This window comes from Phaseolus vulgaris, chromosome 3 (genome assembly GCF_000499845.2).
Source record: "Phaseolus vulgaris cultivar G19833 chromosome 3, P. vulgaris v2.0, whole genome shotgun sequence".
NCBI classification, from domain to species: domain Eukaryota; kingdom Viridiplantae; phylum Streptophyta; class Magnoliopsida; order Fabales; family Fabaceae; genus Phaseolus; species Phaseolus vulgaris.
In genome coordinates, this window is record NC_023757.2 from 35,404,028 (window position 1) to 35,426,826 (window position 22,799).

Here is a 22,799-nt window from a genome sequence, read left to right on the forward strand (position 1 = left end):
TACCGGGGCCTGAAGCCTCCTCGCCCGTACCATGGCCTCTTACTGTGCCGCCCCCTCCACGGTCTTCCCTACCCGTGGGTATCAGGGGGTGACATTAACGACGTCTCAACCTGGCGGTGCCCACACTTGGCGATGCCCACACCTGGTGATGCCCACACTTGGCGACGCCCAAAGTGGTCAACCTATTGACTTTCTTCCTTGGGTCCCTTGGTGGGTCCCACCATATGTTTGACTTTGACTTTGACTTTGGTCAACGCCTGGGGACGGGTCGGTACAATTATTAGTTTTAATTTTAGTTTTGAATGTCATTTATACTATAATTTTAAATGTAATTTGTAGTATAACTTTTATGAGAGGGAATGTAGAATTTATTAAGTCTATTTTGAGACTATTTAGAGAGATTGTATTCTCATTTAAAAAGTAGCAGTGAAATAAAAGTTATATTATTTGTTCACAAATTAGTATTAGAGCTATGACCAGTATAACCAATAATTTTTCCCTGCCTCGATTAACAAAAATGGCGAATTATGACAATTGGAGCATCCAAATGAAAGCCCTTCTAGGATCTCAAGATTTTCGGGAGGTGGTTCAACAAGGTTTTGAAGAATCGAAAAATACCAATGGTTACTCGACGGTCCAAAACAAAGTGTTTAAAGTGACACGATCGAAAGATAAGACAACTTTGTATATGTTGTATCAAGCTGTTGATGAGACAATCTTTGAGAAGATTGTTGGTGCATCCACTTCAAACTAAGCATGGGACATCTTGGAAAAGGTGTTCAAGGGTGCAGTCTGAGTTAAACAAATGCGTCTTCAAACTCTACGAGGTGAGTTGAAGGCCATTAAGATAAATGATTCAGAAAATGTATCTAGTTACATCGCTCGTGTGCAAACGGTAGTCAATCAACTTAAACGCAATGGAGAAACTCTCACGGATGCAAGGGTCATGGAGAAAATTCTTCGATCATTGACTAATGACTTTAAAAATGTTGTATGCGCAATCGAGGAGTCAAGAAACTTGGAAGAGATGACCAGTAATGACCTCGCGGGTTCTCTTGAAGCACATGAACAACGGAAGAAGAAAAATAAACAAGAAGTCTTGGAGGAAGCCTTACAAACAAAGATGACCATTAAAGAAGACAAGGTGATGTACGTGCAACATAACCGAGAAAGAGGACATGGACGCGGAGGTCACGATTTTTATCACAATGGAGGTTGTAGTCATGGAAACAACAATGAAGAGAGGGAACAAATGAACCAACAACTAGCATAGACGAGGTCGTGATCGTGGTGGTCGTTCACATTGTTCAAATGTTGAATGTTACAATTGCGACAAATATGGACATTATGCAAAGGAGTGTTATACCAAGAAGAAAGTGGAAAAAAATGCAAATTTAGTGGAGGAAGATGAGACAAAAGATGAAGGAATTCTCATGATGGCCAATGAAGGCACCATCCTGAATAATGACATGGTATGGTATCTAGACATTGGTGCTAGTAATCATATGTGTGGGCATAAACATCTCTTTGTTGATATACAAGAGATCAAAGATGAACATGTGTCTTTTGGAGACTCAACAAAAGTTCCTATCAAAGGTCGGGGAAAAATATGTTTTTTTTTTTCAAAAGGATGGAAAACAAGGTACTAGGAGGACGTTTATTATGTACCTGACTTGAAGAGTAATATTCTCAGTATGAGACAATTATTGGATAAAGGTTATTCGATTTTCATGAAAGACCGGAATTTTCACTTGAAAGAAAAAAATGGACGAGTGCTTGCAAACGTGGAGATGGCGAAGAATCGGATATTCAAACTCAACTTAAAGAATACCTTGTCAGAGAAGTCCCTTTATGATGCAAAAATTGAGCTTGAAGGTTTAAGGGAAATTTGCAATTTACTGAATAATGAAAAGCAAAATCTTCTAAATGAAAGGAATGTCTTGGTATCTCAATTGGAGAGTGTTGAAGCAAAGTTTGGTAACCTGAAAAGAAGCTTTACAAAATTGGAAGAAAAATATGTTGATATGGAGAAAGACAAAGAAAGTATAGTCAATCAAGTAGAAGAACTCCATTTGTTGCTTTTGCCACAAAAAAAAGGTGAATGAATTACAGTTCAAATTAGAAGCCCCTTATAAGTTTTCAAATGCCCTTGAATCTATGAAGAAGTTGGGGGCAAAACCAAAGGTCAATGACAAGTATCTTCCATCTTTTGTTATTGTTGATGAGAGTGTAGGAAATAATACTTTAGGTAGTCTGACTGCAGGGTACAATAAAGTTCTTTGTGACAATAAGAAACTTGGTTCATGTGTTTTACTTGAAAATAATAGTTTTGATTTGGGAGAAGACAGTAAATGGAATGGTGTTGAGGCATTATCTGAAAAGGATATATGGTCTAATCATTATGTTCCAAGTTCATTGAAGTCAGAGTCTTCCTTAAATCTTTTAAATTCCAAGGATATAAGTGGAGAATATTTTGTTTGGGAAACTAAAAGTAATTCAATTCGAAATTCTGCATGAATTGCTGCAGTGAAGAAAACTGAAGTTGCTTCTAATCCAAAAGAATATGGTGACTATTGGAAAAATATTGGAGGTCGTTCGGGTAGGAAAAATATAAAATTAGAAGTGTGGGCGATGACAAACAAAAAAAAATCTAAATGAAAAATATGAAAGGTTTGAGTTTAAGGACTCGGCCTCTACAATTGATTGTTCATGCAGTCCTTGATAACATAAAATCTATACCACATATACAACATCCTTTAACTTAATTTGATGTAACTTCTTAATTAGGTAATTTTATCTTTTATTAATTTAAAAATTTATTATTTATTTATTTAATAAAATAAATAACTTTTTATTCCAAAAATAATTAAATAACTATTTACATATTATATATATATATATTTATTGTTACATTTAACCTTCATTATCTCGTGACTAAATTAAATAGGCTGAATCACAATCCAATTATATTTACTTGTACCCTTATATATAGGAAGAATTACACTTTTACTATTAATTACTTTTGACTTACTAGTAATTGTTGGAACCTATAATCAGTATTAGAATTTAGCTAAAAGTATGATTTATAGTAGAACAATTGATGAAAAAGTTATTACAGTAGTACTTGACTGATTAGGAAAATACATGGTCGAGAGGTAGTTAAGTAAAATCAGAAAAAGATAAAGGAATAAAACAGTTTTAATAAGATTGATAAAGTTCAATAATGAAATACTAGGTAATCAGAATAACAAATAGGTAGAGTATTTTTTATAAGATTACAACTTAATTCGATTGATTCTGATTTTATTATTAGAGCACTTTGCAGGTACATTCTTTTTATCGAGAGAGTCCAAGTCAACTAGATCGAGAGTCACGAAGAGGAGCGAAGAGGAGAGAAGAGAAATTATATTACTTTGTATAAACACATGTAAGAATATATATAATAAAATTCATCATAAATTTCTTTCTTTTCGTATATAGCTATACATTAGAAACCTAGGAAATGACATGGATTAAAATCTATCCAAGCAACAAGACTTTTCATTAGGATTTATATATATCTTGATTTTTTGCGGTCACATGATTTGCTCATGTTTCGGTGTTATTCCTTATATATTTCATTTACGTCGACATACTCGACCATGAAGGTTATGACATGTTTTATTGTCTTTTATATATAGTTGTATAGTATAAAAAGTGGCATAATGTTAGTTAATTTTTTTACTTATCAATAACATTATTAAATGATTTGGTTCTTTTACATTAACATTTAATATAGATATAGTTTATAAGGTTTTTATACAAAATATATGAATAATCATATTCATCATTTTATATTTAGTGTTTAAAATTCTAAAAATTAGTTAAATATAGTGCACTGAAATCATTTCTTAAATATATGTATAATAACAGTAATATTATATTCAATATTTTAAGAGTTATTTAAATATATATTATATTCAATATTTTAAGAGTTAATTAAATATAATATACCTAAAAAATGTTATAGATGTTTTTTTATCAGAAAAATATGGATCACTTAAGGGTGACTCACCCCTTATACAAGAAATAAGAAGAAAAATAAGACCGGACTTCACATTCTAACATATCCCAAACTTCCAACAAAAGCTACTAACTATTCCTTACTCCAAAAATAATAAAAGAAGTCCGGTTTTGACAATAACAACTCATCAAACACCGAAATAATGTTATAAATGTATGTATACATGTCCTCTTATGTTTTAAAAAAATTATTTTAATAAATAAATTATATAAAATATATGTATAATTATACACATCAACTTATATATAATATTTAATTATTTAAAAATATATTTTTACTATAATAAACTTCAAATAAATTAAATATTTATTATAAATAAAATTAATGCAACAATTAAAAATATTGATATATATATATATATATATTTACACTATTTTTATTTATAGTGTGATTTGCAAGTGTATTAAGTATAATTTCTCTTATTATCCTATACACTTTAAATAACTTGAACTATACAAATATAAAATATATAAAAAAATATTAAAATTTGAAAACTAAATGTTAGAATTTCAAGTATGAGCTTGGTCTTATATTAAGTATAAATGAGTATAAAGAGTATACAAGAAAAAAAGATTCACATATTTTGCCTTAAGATTTTGAATTGGAAGTGATGTCTTGACATTTTTATATGGAATGTTCATGATTCATTGGAGTCTTTATGTCGTTTTCCCTTAGAAGAACTCAAAAAATGATGCGGTGAGTGATTATATCTAGTATTGTTAGGATTCTTTGTATCTAAAGTTTTTCTCACAATGGTTTCAAGTACATGTGTCTTGTTGTAATAAAAACGATGGTACAAGTGGATCACACCACTATTGCATGAGGAAATGTACCAATGGATAAGAAACTCGTGCTTGAAGAGGAGATTGTTAGAATTCTAAGTGTAAACTTTATTCCATATTGAGTATAAACGAGTTTAAACAGCAATATATAATGAAAAAAATTCATGCCTTAAAATTTTAGGTTGATATAATGTCTTAACTTTCTTGTATGGAATATTCATGACTCATTGATGTTGAATCTCCTGATATTTTAATGAAAATACGTAAAATAAGTAACTTCGAAAAAGTTTCACATGTATTTTTATTTGATTTTTGGGGGAAAATAAATATTTTAAAAATTATATTAATTTTACATATTTAATTAGAAATAACTATCTTAGGACATACTGTTAGATTTATTAGTGTCTAAGTTCAAGAGGGGTGAATTGAACTTATAAAATTTTCACAATAAATAATATTTAAGAAATCCTTACAGAAAAAGAACAAATTGATTTAAAGAAAAACATATTTATTTTATGATTTCAAGAAGCAGCTTCAAAAATATAATCAACAAATTTTTATTTCTTAGTTATTAGATCCAGAATTTTTGTAATTTGATTATCAAATCAGAAATTCAATTAAAAAAAAACAACTTTCAAAAGCCTTTACAAAAAACAGTTTCAAAACAACATAATCTCAAAAACAGTTTCAAAACAATAGAATCTTGAACAAGATTGCTTGCTTAATAGAATTTTAACACTTGTATTACCCAATCAAAGATTACCGATATTGTAGCAAGATAAAACAAAATATGATTTAACCCAACAACAGTTAAAACAAAAGATTCAACTTTAAAAATATCAGATTCATTTATCACAAATTATCAGATTTCAGATTTAAAGTAGTGATCAAGAAGGAGAAAGGCACACACAGTTTTATACTAGTTCACTCAACAAGAGCTACATCTAGTCTCACCTTATATCAAGATGGATTTCACTAATAAAGCAAAACAATCTTTACAAAACCTCTTAGTTCTTGAACCCTCCAAGAACCAAGATCACAAGCTGAAACACCCTATTTCAGCAACACTTCTAGAAACTCTATCAAGAAGTACAAATGTAAACACCTTTACAAAAGAAAAGTATAGGAAGGAAAACACCTGAAACAACCTTGAATTTTTAACCAAAGGCACTAGCATAAGAGCCCCTAGACCTTTTTAAGAAAAACTTTCAATAACTAAAATTCACTTCAAAATCTCAATGAAAGCACTTGAAAATTGTATGCAAATCGTGATTGCAAGGTGTGTTTTGACCTAAGATCAACTTCTTTTTTCATAGGTTTCAGATTAAAACAAATTTTCAGAAAGCAGTTAAGAACTGTTATAAAAATAACAAATTAAAGTTCAAAAGAACAAATTGTTTTTTGAAAATATTCTTGGTGATAACATAACCACTTTCACATTAGTTAATAACGGTAAATGTGAACAAAATTGAATTTGGAGTCAAAACGAAATTTTGAAAAAGTTTAACAGTTTTGTACCAATATAAAAGAATCAATTGTTTTGTCAAACAATAGATTAAAATTTTGTGTAGTAAATTAGTTTTGAAAAAACTTGAAACAAATTTTTGAAAACACTTTTTCGGAAATCCTTGTGCATGAGCTTATTACTATGGCTATGAGATATAATGTAAATTCACAGTGCAAAAGGCTAAAACACTTCTAACCTAACAAGACACATGAACTACATTCTTCATAAACATTTAAACGAGATGTCTTCATCAAACACTTCATTATGCAAGTTGAGTAGAATTTGCAACTATCTTCAATACCTACGTCATAAAATGCTAGGATCTTTTGTACTTGTAATCTAATGTCGAACCCAAATTTAATTTCAAATACCATATGTTTTTAAACAATTTTTTCATAATTTTACTTGATAAACTATAATTACAATTCTTCTATATTTTTATAAGTTTTTTTTTCACTACAAGAAAATCATGAAATAAAAACCAATTTTTAGATACCAAAATAATTAGTTGCAATAGTAACTAAATTAGAGACCATCTTGGAAACTAAAACAAAAAATTGGTTTCTAAATTAGTTTCTATTATTATTAAATAGTTTCTAAATTGGTATCTAATTAGCAACCAAGGTTTTAGAGACTAAATTTAGAAACTAAATAATTGGTAGTTAAAACCTTGGTTGCTAATTAGATACCAATTTAGAAACTATTTAACAATAATATAAACTAATTTAGAAACCAATTTTTGTTTTAGTTTTTAAAATGTCTATAATTTAGTTACTATTGCAACTAATTATTTTGGTTTCTAAAAATTGGTTTCTATTTGATGATTTTCTTGTAGTATTTATAAAAAAAAAAAAACATCATGACTAAAACTTAAAAAGTAATAGTACCTGATTATTTCAAACACATTAGAGTTGGCAAAACAAAATTTGGACTTGTAAAACAAAGAGAAAGCTAAAGTATCAAAACAAGAAAGATTGACTTTTGCTAACAACACTTCTTGATAAAACACCAATTTTGGAACAGAGATAGCATATGATAACTTCAAATTTGATAATCATACACTTTTCATTGGGTATTTTAACAACTTTTGAACCGATAAAAAATTGAAATAATCTCAGCATCTACCTGTTTCAACTCCACATAAAATTATGTTTAAAGTTTATCTAAACACAGATCACAATCACATGGATCCTGCGTTTCGACTTGTTTGAAAAGGCATGGCAGTATAATTCATATGATGTTCGCCAAAGGTAACTAATATTTTAGGATCAGATACAATGATACATCCATATCCAATGCATTGTCAAAAAAATATACTATTGAATGGCACCAAATCCAGCACAAGGAGTGCTGTTTTTTGGGTAAATTTAGAAATTTTACAATTCACCCAGACTACAGAGCTGGATCAAGTAAATTGGTGTGGTCATTGTAGCTATACAAGCTACAATTTACAATTATTATAGTGAAGCTCAATCGTAACAAAGAATTTTCTTGAAGTTGGTGTGAACAGAAAGTGACCTTGTCTCCTAAGTCATGCATAAAATAATATTTGAACTACTGCACCAAATTAACTTCCACAGTTAGGTTAACAGTTCCAAATCATACTCATTAAGAAGTTATAATTATAAAAACTACAAGGTATATGGCAGACAATTAAAAATAACTAATTGTCAAAAGTCCTCTTCATTCTCATAATTTTGAAATAGTTGCTAGCTATAGTGGCATTTGCATTGGTTCAAATTCAATGAATGAAACCTTAGGTAATTTCCAAGTAATGGACTTTGCTTTCTTAGGAATGGAGAAAAGTTCTCTATGTTCCAATGAAAGCTGTGAAGATAAGTAGATGGCCCTTAGTAGTCACATATATATCATTACTTAATTCAAGCAGAAAAAGCCTTGCCTTACTTTCAACTGTAACCCTAACATGTGCCTCACAAATACAACACAAAATATAGTAGTTAATCTCGGTGAACACAAGCCCTAATGCATATAAAAATATAAAAATAATGCTGCAAAGTATGTACCTAAGATGGTGACTAAGTCCTACGGGTATGGACATGGCACATGCAACAAAGGCCGACCAACTTACAATAATAATTGGTTCACAGCAGCCTTAGAAACAACGACAGTAAGTACATACCCATCTTGCTTCACTGTTTGTTTCCTTGTCAATACAAAAAGGCTTTCAGTCACTCAAACTATAAGTAACAACCTATGACCAATCAATCTAATTAACAAAAAGATTAATTATATATATGAGTCTCTTTATGATGGTCAAAACAGTGTTTACGTATAAAAACCATTGTATACCAAATACTCCATTCTCCATCCTATATAAACAGAACCTGGTCTGACATTCTTTATTGGAAAAAAGTTATGATGGCTTTTGAGTATGAGAATATGTCATTGAGCAAAATTCTTTCAAAGAGATCCTCTCTGGGGTGCTCCTCTCGCAACTCTTACTATAGGAGTGGGGAAGGGGTTCCTTTCAAATGGGAAATGCAACCAGGGGTTGCAAAGGAACAACCAAAATATGATCTTCCTCCTCTGAGTCCCCCACCAGCACTTCTCAGCCTGGGGCTTCCCAAGCCATGCATTCCACACCCCAAATCTTCAACACGGTCAAGACTAAGGTTTTGGAGGAAAAGGGTAAAGCGTGGAAAAAGCAAGAACTCATCCCAAGATTGTTTCCACGAGGAAGATGTTATTGTTTTGGACATGTTACAAAGATTAGATTGCAGCTCCGATTCTGAGTCTGTGGCATCTTCGCGTGGCTCAAGTTTCTCTTCTTGGTCCTCCATGTCATTCATGAAGAGTCCTACCAAAACTACTGTGAGAGAAGTGTATGGAAGGCCTTTGACCTTAGGTTGCTTCCCCATGCATGTTAGCAGAGTTTTCGTTTCTATTGCAAGGCGTGATTGAAATGTACACTATGTATATGCAGATACTTCTGCTTCTACCTTTACATTAGAATGGTATATTCGCTCGCACACACTCGTATTATTTTTCATTTTGTAAAAATTTCATCATCTAATAATAATTTATCTGATTAGGCAAAGTCTAATGCAGCCACTTCAACTGCTGTGACGAAGACATTAGAGATCACAACTAATTCTTATTCTTTACTTCATTCACTACTACATATATAATAATTAGTAACATCAAAAAAATTTACTAAATTAAAGAAAATGTTACTAATAAGATTTATTAACATTTTATCAAATGTAGCGGATATTCTATGTAACTAAAGACTTTTGGTAACATTTTTACATTTTAATAGATACATTTACAAACATGTCACTAAATATTTTTAGTAACATTTATTTAATAAAAAGATAACATTTTAAAAATATTACTAAATCTTTTTAGTAATATTTATTTAATAAAAAGTAACACTATAAAAATGTTACTATAAATTTTTTTAACTTTTTTTGTTAAAAAGGTGACATTTTAAAAATGTTACTAAATCTTTTTAGTAATGTTTTTTAATACAACAGTAATATTATAAAAATATTACTAAAAGTTTTTAGTAACTTTTTTTAATAAATAAGTAACATTATAAAAATATTACTAAAAGTTTTTAGTAACTTTTTTTAATAAATAAGTAACATTTTAAAAATGTTACTAAATCTTTTTAGTTATATTTTTTTTTAAAAAGTAACATTATAAAAATATTACTAAAAATCTTTAGTAACTTTTTTTAATAAAGAAGTGACATTTAAAAAATGTTACTAAATTTTTTTAGTAATATTTTTTTAACAAAAAAGTAACATTATAAAAATGTTACTAAAAATCTTTAGTAAATTTTTTTATTAGAAAATTATACAAATTATTTAAATTTAGATTTAGATTGTAAGATGTCAATTATGTTTACATGTTTTTATTTTATAAACAAGTTAGTAATAAAAATCTATCAACACAAACGCCAATAATTTCAATGGATTTTCAATAGTTGAAAATGAATTTAGAAATATCTTGTGAATACATGTCACTTGTGTTTACCATCTAGCACACATAAAATTTCTAGTATGTACTATGATTAGAGTCTCACAATCACATAATCAGTTCATGGGAATGATAATGACAGTCATTAACTAATGGGATCAAATTTGGTGACACTGAATTTGTGACATTAGTCAGCAGATATCCAATCTGAAAAAAAAAAAACAGAGGTAAATTAAAATATCAACTGAATTCAATGAAATACAGGATAAATACCAAGAATAGTTCTGAACCAACTAAACTCATAACATACATGTGCAGACATTTACTATAAGTTATTTAGATATTCAAGAAAGAAACAATGACAAAAATTCTAAAATTACACACTTCAAATATAGCTTGCGACTAGTCAACAATTTATCTCATCTCAAATCCTAAGAAAGACAAATGAAGTGTTGATAGTCAGAACAACTAATAGGGGGAGTATAGGTGGACGGTAGTTTTTTTTTACAGAATAAAGGGGTAATTTGTTTTTACTGTGTTGCTTGTTTTAAGCATTAGGAGAATCCTCACTTCCTGTTCATGACAAGTACATTGTCTTTCTTAATGTCATACTAACTAAAAAACTAAGAAAAAAGAGCAACAAAGAATGCCTCATTGGCCTTTACTGGTCATAGATTGAGAAATGCACACAGTATTAAAGACATGGCAGGAATCAATCAAATAGTGCTCTGTGATCAATCAAATAGTTGCACAACACAGAAGTGAAATATGTACCCTTCTTACAAAAATATAAGAAACATTATAGTACCAAATATTAACTACATCAGCAATTGGGTTTAGAAAAAGAAAAATAAATGCTTGAACTGACTATTAAATGAATGGGGATTTTCTCAACCTATTTATAACTTAATGGTAAGCACATGAACTCACTCAGACTTTTATTGGTGAGCCCCGCCTTGTTTGTAGTTGCATATGCAGTAAATGCCAAACAATAAACAAGCGACCAAATCATTCAAATGCATTATCTCAACTCTCTGTTTCAAATTTAAATTTACCTCATTTTCTAGGATATTCCTGTCAATGCTTTTAATCTGTCACTTAAATGAATGATTAATGTAAATGAAGCAACAATGTTACATTTATGAGGCAAGCAAACAGTGGCTGCAGTAACTTCCTCCACATGGAAGGGCAATGTGACTGCAGGAGGCTATAGGTGGCCACATGTTTATTCATATTTTCAAAATCATATGAAATACAATGATGTCACACTCAATCAAATGCTAAAACTATTTGTTCGAGGTGTTTGATTCCAATAAAGCAATTGTAAAGAAGAAATCAAATTGAAAGAAGAAACTATGAGAACAAATAGATGGAACCATCATCAACTATAATAAAGAATATAAAAAAAAAATCTGATTACCTAATCATGAACTTTAATTCGTCCCATCAAAATGAAGCTTTGGTTTCCGTTCTCTTTTTCCAATCTGTTTCTTTTGAACACCACTGATTTCAATACTTGTGTTAGATGGAGTTCATTAACAAAACAATAATGAAACAAAATAAACATATACAACTATGATCTTATAATAAATTACACTAATAACCTTTCTTCTACTGTACTGAAATGTAGTTTTCCTCTTAGTCTGGCTGCTCTATTGAAATAAATTTCTTTTTCCTGATTCAAATATCATAATTAAGTCAATCAATATTAAATTACTTAAAATAAAACAAAAAGACTTAGACTTACTTCATTTGTCATACACTTCCATGCTTTAAAAGCCTTTTTATGAACCTATTTTTTCAAAAGAAATGTTAATTACCAGTGACTTCAAATAATTAAAATATCAATTTTTTTAATTTCACTTACTCTTTCAACATTCTCTGAATCAACATTTATTTCTTTATAATTATTTTCAAATTCCTCCCTGTAATAATGATTGTTAGTAACCAATAAATCAAAGTACAAAATTAGAAACATATTTTAGATGACTATATTTACATGAAGAGTTCAATGGCAGTGGATGGATGTTGGAGTGTCTTAAGATCTTTTTCAAGTGTGACAACTCCAACTGTAAGGTCTTCTGATTTCCTGGATAATAAAATAGTAGAATGTATTCCAAAACAAGATTAACAAAATTAATTAATAATTAATATAAAAACAAAATAAAGAAAAAATGTTATACGAGTTCACCCCTTAGCTAATTTCGTGTTAGTTTTCTCTGTTTTTCTCTTTTTGCTTCTAGGAGTGGCCTGACTTTGTTTCTACATTAAAGTAAACAAAATGTAATGTGTAATATCTAATTCAATAATAAGTTTAATGCAAAATTTAAATTATATACCTCAACAACAATTTCTTCTTGTAGATCTTGGGTCATTACTCCTGGAATACAACTTTGCAATTGAGTGAAAGCAGATTTGATGTTGTTTAAAAGATCAATTTTCATTGCTTCTACTTGTTGTTTTAGCTTGGCTTCCATCTCCTCTTGCATTTTTTCTTGCATTTTTTCTTTTATCCTTTGAAGCTCAACTTGGGCATTTTTTTGAACTTCATCAACTAATTTTTGTATCTCAATTTGAGATTTTGATCCCCACAAGTCTGAAGGCACAACCCCTTTTCCATAGGTCCGTACATATCCATGTCGCTCTTTTCCAAAGACTTGGGAAAATACATCATCGGAAGTTTTATCTCGTTCTTTTGAACTAGAAGCAACTGCATCCTCAAGCTTTGACTGAATAATTATGAATAAAAGAGGTATAATTAAGAATAAAAGTAGGGAAATGAAGTTACAAATTTTTCTGATATGCGTTAAAAAGAGAAGCAGAATTGAATTCACAAGACCAAAACACACAAAAACTGTAGAAAACACCATGACATTGCCTAAAAATAACCTCCCTATGTACCAATCAATATGGCCAATGAATTGAAACGTGAAAAAGGGGTTTTCAGACACTGGATCAACCTCTATCACTACTGCACCAGCAGCAAACAAGAGTTTTCAGAAGAAGCAGAATTGAAACGTGATACACATAATGATTCAGATTACATACAATAATTTTTTTGGTTTCCTCACTCCTAGGCTTATGTGTCATGATAAACATTTCTGCACGAGATGGCTCTCTTCCATCAGTATTTTTCAGTGCCTATCACAGAAGAAAAAAAAATATTAGCACAAGAGAAATAAAATCATTAATACACTAATTATGCAATTGGCCTAACCTCTTCATATCGTATCTCAGCAAAAGTTTTAGTTCCCGTGGTATGAACAGTAATAAATTTTGCTCTACTTGCTTTGTTCTTCTCACTACAAACCTTTATAATAAAATCATGAGAAGAGTAAAGATAAAAATCAATCAAAGTATGTAAGTACCTTGGCTATGTCAGATTTCCAAAATTTAACAAGAACTTTCCACTGGTCAACTGGAATACTCAAGGGACAATTCTTTAAGTGGTAATCCTCTGTCATATTGGGAAAAAATATTTTTTCTTCAATCGACATTTGTGGTTCCTCCAACTTGAGGATATGCTTCCTAGAACCCACTTTCTAGCACGTTCTTCAATGTCAAATTTTGACTGCATCACATCAATTAATAAATATCAGAATTTAAGTATTATATATAATTAAAGATAAAAAAGTTAGTGAAGTACCAAGACTATTTTCCACATGTCATCCCAGTGATCTTTTAGTCCTTTCCAAGTAGTGAAAGTCAGAGGAGCAAGATGTGCATTCCTAGCTAGTGTCCCCAGATAATTACTCAATGCAGCTCGATAAGTACCAACAGGTTGGCCAAGAGCATTGAGTTTAACTGGTAAACGCTCTTCATCTCTCAAGCCATGAGTCTTGAGACATCTGGTAGGGCCTCTTTTTCTTTTACTAGACCCTGTTAATAATGTATAAAATTAAAAAATCAGTACATTGCCAACTAGACATATACAATAACAAATTACTTATTTAAATAAGCATATATAAATAACTAACCAATGTGGTGGACTGGAGTTTGACTAAGTCTTGATACGGTTTCTTCCAACCCGTCAAGTATTTCAATCATAGAACCACTTGGAAATTTCTTCGCCAGCAAAGGTGGTTTTTCTTTCTCACCACTAGCCATAAAATTATAAAAGTAATTCCACAAAAAGTTGTACACAGAAAAACACACAAAAACTACATTAAAAAAACATTAATATCATGTTCAATGATTATCCATTATACTTGTATCAACTGTTGTTCCAGGTACATCATCCCTAAACCAACTAACATGCTCACCTTCATCTTCATCAATCATAGGTTGATGAAAAAAAGGACTTTCTAATTTATCTCCCAGGTAGTTTTCCATATCATCATTCTCTAAATCTCCATTTACATCAAACAAATCTCTAGGGGTGGTTTTAGTGACAACGTGCCAATTATCAGTTGGATCTTCTGTGTAATATACTTGCTTTACTTGAGTTGCAAATACAAAAAGGTCACTTTTGTAAATCAACTTTCCAAAATTTACTAGTGTTAACCCAAAATGATCTTGCTTACTCTCAAACCAATCACATCTAAACAACACAAACTTAGAGTGTCCATAATAATCTAACTCTATTATATCTTTCAAAACTCCATAGTAGGTAACATTTTCTACTTCAGGATTTTCATCTTCTTTATTTTTAAACCTAACAGTAGACGAAGTAACCATTACTCCAAAGTTTTGTGTCTGCCTCTCACAACCCTCAATAATAAACTTGTACCCATTTATCACATAAGCTAAAAATCTTCTAGCAACACTATTAGGCCCTTTAGCCAACCATTTAACCTCTTCACTAACAACAACATTGTTAACATGATTTTCAAACCATGTGTGAAATGTAAGATATTGATATTTCGTCGTATTCCAATTTCTTGTTGAATCTTCACAAGCATTACTAGAAAGAAATTCCTCATGTTCTCTGCAAAAATATAATTTTTTTTAATAAGCTCACAAAAGTTAAAATCTCATACAAAAAGATAAAAATATGGATACTTACGTGACAAATGACTTGATGAGCTCACAATTAAACAACACATAACGGTGAGCTTGTTCCCACTCTAGAGGTTCCAAACTAGTCATCACTCCATTCCCTATTGGACCATCTACATTCCTTGGCAGCTTGTTGAACTTTGTTTGGACATTATCATTCAAATATCTTGAGCAAAATGTCAAACACTCATCCGCCAAATACCCTTCTACAATTGAACCTTCCGGATAATTTCTATTACGCACGTAGACCTTTAACCTATGGAGAAATCTATAAGAATATAAAACTATGATTAGGAATAAAAGAGGAGAATATAACTACAAAAAAAAATAGTGAGTTAGTAAAAGAATTACCTTTCAATTGGATACATCCAACGGTAATGTACAGGCCCAGCAATTTTAGCCTCATACGCTAAATGTATGGATAGATGAACCATTATGACAAAAAAAGATGGAGGAAAAATCCTCTCCAATTCACATAGAATTAAGGCAATTTCTGCATCCAATGAATCAAACTCCTCAATTATGATGACTTTAGAGCATAAAATTTTGAAGAAAGAACTTAACTTCATTAAAACTCTTGCAACTTCTTTTGGCAACACTTTTCGAATTGCTACTTTTAGCAAATCTTGCATCAATATATGGAAATCATGACTTTTTAGTCCAAGAAAATTTTGTTGTTCAAGATTAACACATCTAGAAACATTGGAACCATAACTTTCTGGAACTTTCACTCCTTTTAGAACACGACAAAAGATGTCTTTTTCTTTTACCGAAAGTGAAAATCTTGCATGTGGAAGGAATACCTTGTTTGGTCCTATATTTATAGGATGAAGGTCTTTCCTTATACCCATCTCTACCAAGTCAAGACGGGTTCTCAGATGCTCCTTTGGTTTCCTCTCTATATTCAATAATGTTCTTATTACATTTTCACATATATTCTTTTCAATATGCATGACATCAAGATTGTGACGAAGCAAATTAGTCTCCCAATATGGCAAGTTAAAGAATATACTCTTTTTGGTCCATGGATCATGTTTCTTTCTTTTCTTTTTCTGAGCATTTCCAAATACATTTTTTCTATCACCTAATATATCCAATATGTTAGACCCTGTTAATGGAGTAGGTATTCCTCTCAATTCTTGGTTACCATCAAAACACTTCTTATCTTTTCGCCACTTATGTTTTGAGTCTAACCATCTTCGATGACACATATAACACATCTTTTTACTATTGTTTAAGTACCTAGAGCATGTGTGGTAGTTACATACCGGGCATGCCAATTTTCCACTTGTACTCCAACCTGATAACATAGTATAAGCAAGCAAGTCACTAATAGTCCAAAGTAATGCAACATGTGCCTGAAAAAACTGTTTGCTAGAAGCATCATAAGTTTCAAACCCTTTCTCCCACAACTCCTTCAACTCATCAATAAGAGGTTCTAAATAAATATCAATACTACTTTTAGGGGAAGAAGGACCAGGAATTACTAATGACAACATTAAGTAAGGTTGTTTCATACAATCCCATGGAGCTAAATTATAAGTCATTAAAACCACGGGCCAAATACTATGTCCTTTGCCCATCATCTTAAATGGAGTAAATCCATCACTTGCTAACCCAAGCCTCACATTTCGAGGATCTGATGCAAAGTTAGGATGTAGAGAATCAAAGGTTTTCCAAGCAAGTGAATCAGCTGGATGTCTTAGCTTTCCATCTTTAGTACGACCTTCATCATGCCATTTCATTGACATAGCAGTTTTTGATGACATAAATAACCTTTTTATCCTTTGTTTTAAAGGAAAGTACCTCAAAACCTTGGCTGGAATTGGACGTGAAGCAACCTTACAGGAAACTTTTCTTCTAGAATTTTTATGCTTCTTTTCTTTATATCTAGAAGAACCACATTTAGGACACCTAACTTCATTCACATACTCCTTCCGAAATAAAACACAGTCATTAGGACATGCATCAATCTTTTCATAATTAAAACCCAAGTCCTTAATGATGAACTTGCAATCCTGGTATGATGATGGCAAACAAGAGTTTTCAGGAAGTAACTCTTCTAAAAATTTCAGCAACATATCAAATGAAACATTACTCCATCCATGGAGATTCTTAATATGTAGCAATCGAACAATGACTGATAACTTAGAGAAATTTTTACAACCTGGGTATACTTCTTGATGAGCATCACGTATCAATTTGGTAAATCTAGTTGTTTCAGTATCAAGCTCTTCATTATCTTCATCTATAATATCATTGAATTCATTTTCTTCAAGATCTGTGGGCATCATAAAAGTTTCCTCCAACAAACCATCCAAAACCTTAGACATACAATATTTCTCTCTATCAGCACCATATATCTTCTTTGAAGATCCACCCTCTCCATGAAAAACCCATCTAGTATAATTTCTATCAAATCCGTCACACAATAAATGCTCATGCACATACTTTCGGTTACCCCAAGTACAATTATTACACTTTTTGCAGGGACATAAAATCTCATCTCCTTGTGCAGCATTTTCAAATGCAAAATTTAGAAAAAATTCCAAACCATTTAAATACCTAGTAGATGTTCTAGGTGCTACCACCCAATTCTTGTCCATGCTTATGTTGTCTTGAAGCTAAAAATGAAATACCTGATAAAAAATGAAAAATTATCTATTAATAACAAAATTATCTATGAACTTGAGAAATTAAAGGAGAGTAACTATTCAACAATTTAAATTCTAAGAATAAAAAAAGATCAAAACTAGAATACAAGATACAATCAACATGATGTGAAATAACAATGAAGCATTGAAGGTAGGCAAAATGGTAGCCTCGGTAGAGGATAAGGAAGATAAAAATTAGCCTCTGTTTTACTCAATCCAATTAAACCATTCAATCTATTTTTGAGAATTAAGTAAAGTTTTGAGATTCATGAAAGGCATTTTACATTAGATATGTTAATAGGCCATGTCTTGTAACTGTGGCTTTCAATTTGTTTTGTTGGATAATAATAATAATTGCAGGTTTTCCTCTGGTAATACGTAGAGATATAGAAAGGTGGTTAAGGAAAGGAAAAATAAAGAATTTGAATATGGTTGGAGCGCTGTTATTTATACGTATTAGGTAGCTAATATGCATTAGTTTAGTGGGTTGCTTAGTGTGAGTGACTTGTAAAGATAAGATTAATAAAAGGAAGGGTTGTTGATGATATGTGAGGAAAAACATTGGAATCTTTTGAAAATTGATTAGTTGGTCATTCTAGTCTGGCAAAAGGCACAAGGTTAGGACCCATGAGCTCCAGGGAGATTTTGGGTGGCAGGGTCCTACACTCTTCTTTATATCTTTTGTCTCGTGGCTTATATTCTGAATTATATGTATCCAATATAGTGGTTTGGTTGAGCTCTCTGACAAAGTTAAAATTCAGTTCCATGTTATCAAAATTGTACACACAGCAATAAAGGTTCCCCTCTCTTGATTACACCATCCACCGAATCTAAATAAGCATGTTACTTAGAATTCCATGGACTGGTTTTTGCCAATGTTTCAGAAACTATTTCTATAAGTACTGGACATGCCACTGGTTTCGGTACTAGCTATCTAGGGTAGACTTTAATTTGCTAAACACAACACTGATTATAGGCACTGCAACGAGAAATTAATTAAGTCCTGATGTATACCAGCTAGCTAGGCTCATTATTTCCCATGTATAACTCTCTTATTTGCTATGCAATCCTTAAATCCAACATGTTACATATTCCCTTTCATTAACAACATTATTTCCAGTTTTCCCACAAAGACATCCTAATAGTGAAAATCATTGAAAAGGCAGGAAAAACATGGAAAAAGAGGTTATACATAGCAACTGGAACAGTGATGTTCCGAGACATACCTTCAGCTGTAGTCCTAAATAGAAATCCACAATTATCACTTGAGCACAAGCTGGAAATGGAGCAGAGTTAACTGCATCGAGAAATAAATAAAAAGCAAATCAACAAAATCTCCAATTACCACTAGAAGAAAAGATCTATCAAATAATTAATATTATCATAACACTGCCAAATCAGAATCAACACGTCTTGTACCAAATCAATGAGAGAATCACTAATTATTAGCGTTTTAATACTGAAATCAAACACAAATTAATCATTCGAAAATGAAACCGCAATAATCACCTACTAAATAAACACTAATCCAAGGTTGAAATGTGAGAAATAAAAACTGTAATGAAACCAATAACAAATTGAAGCGTTTGAACAATTGAGAAAATCTTTACCTCCGAAAGAACGAGAAGGACAAAGATGAAGCACGGAGAACCGAGTGAAACCTGAGGAAGAGGAACGGCGAGACTGAGAAAGTGACGAAGAGGAACGGCGAGACTGAGAGAGTGACGAAGAGGAACGGCGAGACTGGGAGAGTGACGAAGAGGAACGGCGAGACTGGGAGAGTGACGAAGAGGAACGACGAGAGTGAAGAGGAACGGCGAGAGTGACGAACGAGACTGCGAGAGTGACGAAGAGGAACGGCAAGACTGGGAGAGTGACGAAGAGGAACGACGAGAGTGAAGAGGAACGGCGAGAGTGACGAACGAGACTGCGAGAGTGACGAAGAGGAAAGTGAAAAATTGAAAGTATATTTTGTATAAATTTAATTAAGTGTAATATTTAAAAACTTTACTAAATTAAAAAATTTAAGAGATAATAGTAGTTTAAATTTACAAATTATAATATTTATTTATAAAATGTTACTGTTTGTTTAGTGTATAGTGACATTTATATCAAAATTGTTACTAAATAATTAAAATTTATATTTATTTTATTTATAGTAACATTTATGTAAAAAAGTGTTACTATAATAATTAAAATTAATATACTGTAACATTTTAAATAAATGTTACTAGAAAAATGTTACCATAGATAGAAAATGGTGTAGTGATTCATGACGATCATGTAAAAAATTCCCTCACTCTGGTTAAAAGACTTGAAACATAACTGGCTCTAGATTTTCATTCTGATTCATGCACATAACAGATACGCATTTTTTTATGTATCTATTGTTGAAGACTGATTTGGTAAATGAAACCCCACTTTGTGAAGTCTCCCCTTTTTGCCATTCACGTGTAAACATTTATGATCTAAATTTGAAGGGTCTTAAATTTAGCTCAACTTAATTTTTTCAAAAAGAAATTGAATAAATGAAAATAAAAATAAATTTAGTAAAAATAAAGCTGAATTAAATTATTTAGTGAGAAAGAAATAGAGTGAAAATAAATTCTAAACTAGTTTTGTATGAAATCATTTAGAAAATGAATTTAATAGAGTAATAACTCTTCGTATAGTTTACTATGGTACAAGAAAAGTTTACTATATACAGCTTTAACTCTTCATTCGTAATGAAATTATTTCTGCATTTAAACTCATAATCAACCGATAATCAAAGGATGGATAATTTGTGTTTCACCCGTTATTTTTTGTTAAGTTGTCCACAAAATGTTTGAATATATCCTCACGTTTTAGAAATAATTATTGCGAATGGGGGCACAAAGTACGTATTTAGGTGAAATTTAGCATCAAAATATTTTGTGATTGAAAAATGTCATCAATTCCATAACATGGTCGGATCAAGTGAAAGAGTGATGATTCATCTAGAGACAAACCTGGAGCATTCTGTTGTGGTGGTATTTTTAAAAATCAAAAGCGTGCGTATCTCGAGAGTTTCCCTCTTAATTTAGTGCCTAAACATCTGTTTTTTAAGCTAATGGAGTATTACTCATTGAATTTGCACGAGAAATGATGGAACAATCTCTAATTCATATACGGTTCTACCAGAGTGGTATACTCTTTTGAAGAATTTAAATTTAATCTTCTAGATACTAAAAAACATATATGGTCTAACCAAGTTTTTTTTTAGGTCATATTTACAGGGAGGCAAATACTTCTACAACCATTTTCTTATGTTAAATGTCAAAAATATATTGATACACAACCTTGCTGTGATAGTTTTAATAAAAAAATAGTAAATTTGTAATGAAATGAAATACAAAAATTATTAAAATAATATTATAGTTGGTTGTTAAATAGATGTAGATAAAAAAAATTCAGTGTTATTATCAAAAGTTTTATTGGTGAAATTTTCTTGCTCAGTTCATGGATATTGTTTTTAATGTTTAGATTGTAGTGTTTATCATTTTATATAAATTTAACTCAAATCTTATTGTTGGTGAATCTGTCGGTAAATCCTTTTAAAAGACTCGATATTCAATAGAAATAGACGTGGTTATAGCAATTATAGGTTCAAACAGTTTGTTATTATTTAGGTTTGTTTCTAAAAGTAAATTATAAGAGAAGAGGTGTTTCCTTTTATACACACATTAGAGCTTATCTTGAGTTATAAAGTGGTGGGACTAACGTTTTTTGTCCAAAAACAGTAAAAAGTGGAGAAACATTCCTTGAAGTCCATATTTTGTGAAGCAGTATAGATTCATAAGATGGGGGCACCAAACTTGATCATAAACCCAAAAGCTATCACATCCACAATGGATGAGATGGAGAATGTATCTTGGTAAGCCATAGTAGGCCTGGTTAGTTGTAACTATAACCTGCAACCTATCAACCTCATCATCATCACTCTTCAAAAACAAGTAACTTGTTGGAGTTAGTGTTTTGGATGGCATACGCATTTAAAAGCCTTTTGGGCCTACATGCTGGAAACAACGCTTGCTAGCCTGTCTACTGAAAGAACCCTGGTGACATAGGAAGCCTTTAGAATGAATGAACTCCTATGGGCAAACAAAAAAGGGGTAAGAAAATCCTACTATTTATATATTGCGTAGCTGTACGAAATTTCCCATGTTCACTCAACAGCTATGTCATTCATCGAAATCATTATAAAAAAACAAATTCAAAATAACCATTCAAGTCTTATTCGTAAGGTCAGTTACATACATCACCCCAGGCCATGCAACTCGGTAAAAGACCAACTCTTGAAAACTATTTAAGATAACATCTTTCTTAACAACTTGCATAAATGTCCTTCCTAGTTTCATTCATCTCTTTAAAAACAAATCATCATACAATATAATCCTCTATTATTGCTTCTGATAGCCTTTTTTACATGTATTCAACTGATGCTATACCAATATCTCTTCAAATACAATTACTTCACATTTTATGGTCACGTCCGTTTTATCTCATTAATACTAATCACAGTTTTCTCTTGTCCCTTTAAAATTCAATATTCATATCATGGAATATAAAACTCTATAACTAGGTACTTTGTCATCATCACGAACAATTATTTTTTTTCTTCTTGATTTTAGTCATTCAACTTGTATAGTGTATTGCAATCTCGTTAGTTTCTACATTATTCTATATCATTGATACTCGAGCTTTAAATTATTGATGATGGATAATTAAACTTGGAGAAACATGTAGCTCGACGTCTCTCTTTATTTACAAATCATATCCTTTTTTACTTTTGATATTACTCAACACTTCAAATATAAATCAGTTTCGCA

General features: G+C 31.0%; 2 protein-coding genes across 3 annotated transcripts; both read right to left on the minus strand.

Moving 5' to 3' along the window:
• Window positions 1–10,309: 10,309 nt before the first annotated feature.
• LOC137807328 (uncharacterized) lies at window positions 10,310–13,757 on the minus strand. The gene is made up of 11 exons (XM_068607932.1): window positions 13,666–13,757; window positions 13,515–13,607; window positions 13,346–13,438; window positions 12,637–13,026; window positions 12,489–12,559; window positions 12,297–12,386; window positions 12,165–12,222; window positions 12,045–12,089; window positions 11,902–11,972; window positions 11,718–11,800; window positions 10,310–10,504 (listed from the first exon to the last, which is right to left on the minus strand). The coding sequence occupies exons 3-10, from the start codon at window positions 13,394–13,396 to the stop codon at window positions 11,731–11,733; spliced, it is 846 nt and encodes a 281-aa protein (XP_068464033.1). The 5' UTR covers window positions 13,397–13,438; window positions 13,515–13,607; window positions 13,666–13,757; the 3' UTR covers window positions 10,310–10,504; window positions 11,718–11,730.
• LOC137807327 (uncharacterized) lies at window positions 13,730–19,968 on the minus strand. Of its 2 annotated transcripts, XM_068607931.1 has the most exons (7): window positions 19,560–19,968; window positions 19,176–19,246; window positions 15,647–17,934; window positions 15,303–15,563; window positions 14,275–14,396; window positions 13,944–14,176; window positions 13,730–13,868 (listed from the first exon to the last, which is right to left on the minus strand). In XM_068607931.1, exons 3-7 carry the CDS (start codon window positions 17,899–17,901, stop codon window positions 13,758–13,760), a joined length of 2,982 nt encoding a protein of 993 aa, XP_068464032.1. In that variant the 5' UTR covers window positions 17,902–17,934; window positions 19,176–19,246; window positions 19,560–19,968; the 3' UTR covers window positions 13,730–13,757. The 2 variants fall into 2 exon arrangements, with proteins under 2 accessions (XP_068464032.1, XP_068464031.1); XM_068607930.1 differs by lacking the exons at window positions 13,730–13,868; window positions 13,944–14,176 and having other exon boundaries at window positions 14,336–15,224.
• Window positions 19,969–22,799: the final 2,831 nt, after the last annotated feature.

Excerpts from the sequence above, each read along its gene's own strand:
- LOC137807328 (XM_068607932.1), bottom strand. The coding sequence starts at position 13,396 with ATGTTTATCATGACACATAAGCCTAGGAGTGAGGAAACCAAAAAAATT. Across the intron at positions 12,387-12,488 it reads AACACGAAATTAGCTAAGGG|GAAATCAGAAGACCTTACAG; the intron begins GTGAACTCGTAT and ends TTTATTATCCAG. Across the intron at positions 11,801-11,901 it reads TTCAGTACAGTAGAAGAAAG|TGGTGTTCAAAAGAAACAGA; the intron begins GTTATTAGTGTA and ends TATTGAAATCAG.
- LOC137807327 (XM_068607930.1), bottom strand. The coding sequence starts at position 17,901 with ATGGACAAGAATTGGGTGGTAGCACCTAGAACATCTACTAGGTATTTA. Across the intron at positions 15,564-15,646 it reads TGGATGTATCCAATTGAAAG|ATTTCTCCATAGGTTAAAGG; the intron begins GTAATTCTTTTA and ends ATATTCTTATAG. Across the intron at positions 15,225-15,302 it reads CTCATCAAGTCATTTGTCAC|AGAACATGAGGAATTTCTTT; the intron begins GTAAGTATCCAT and ends ATATTTTTGCAG.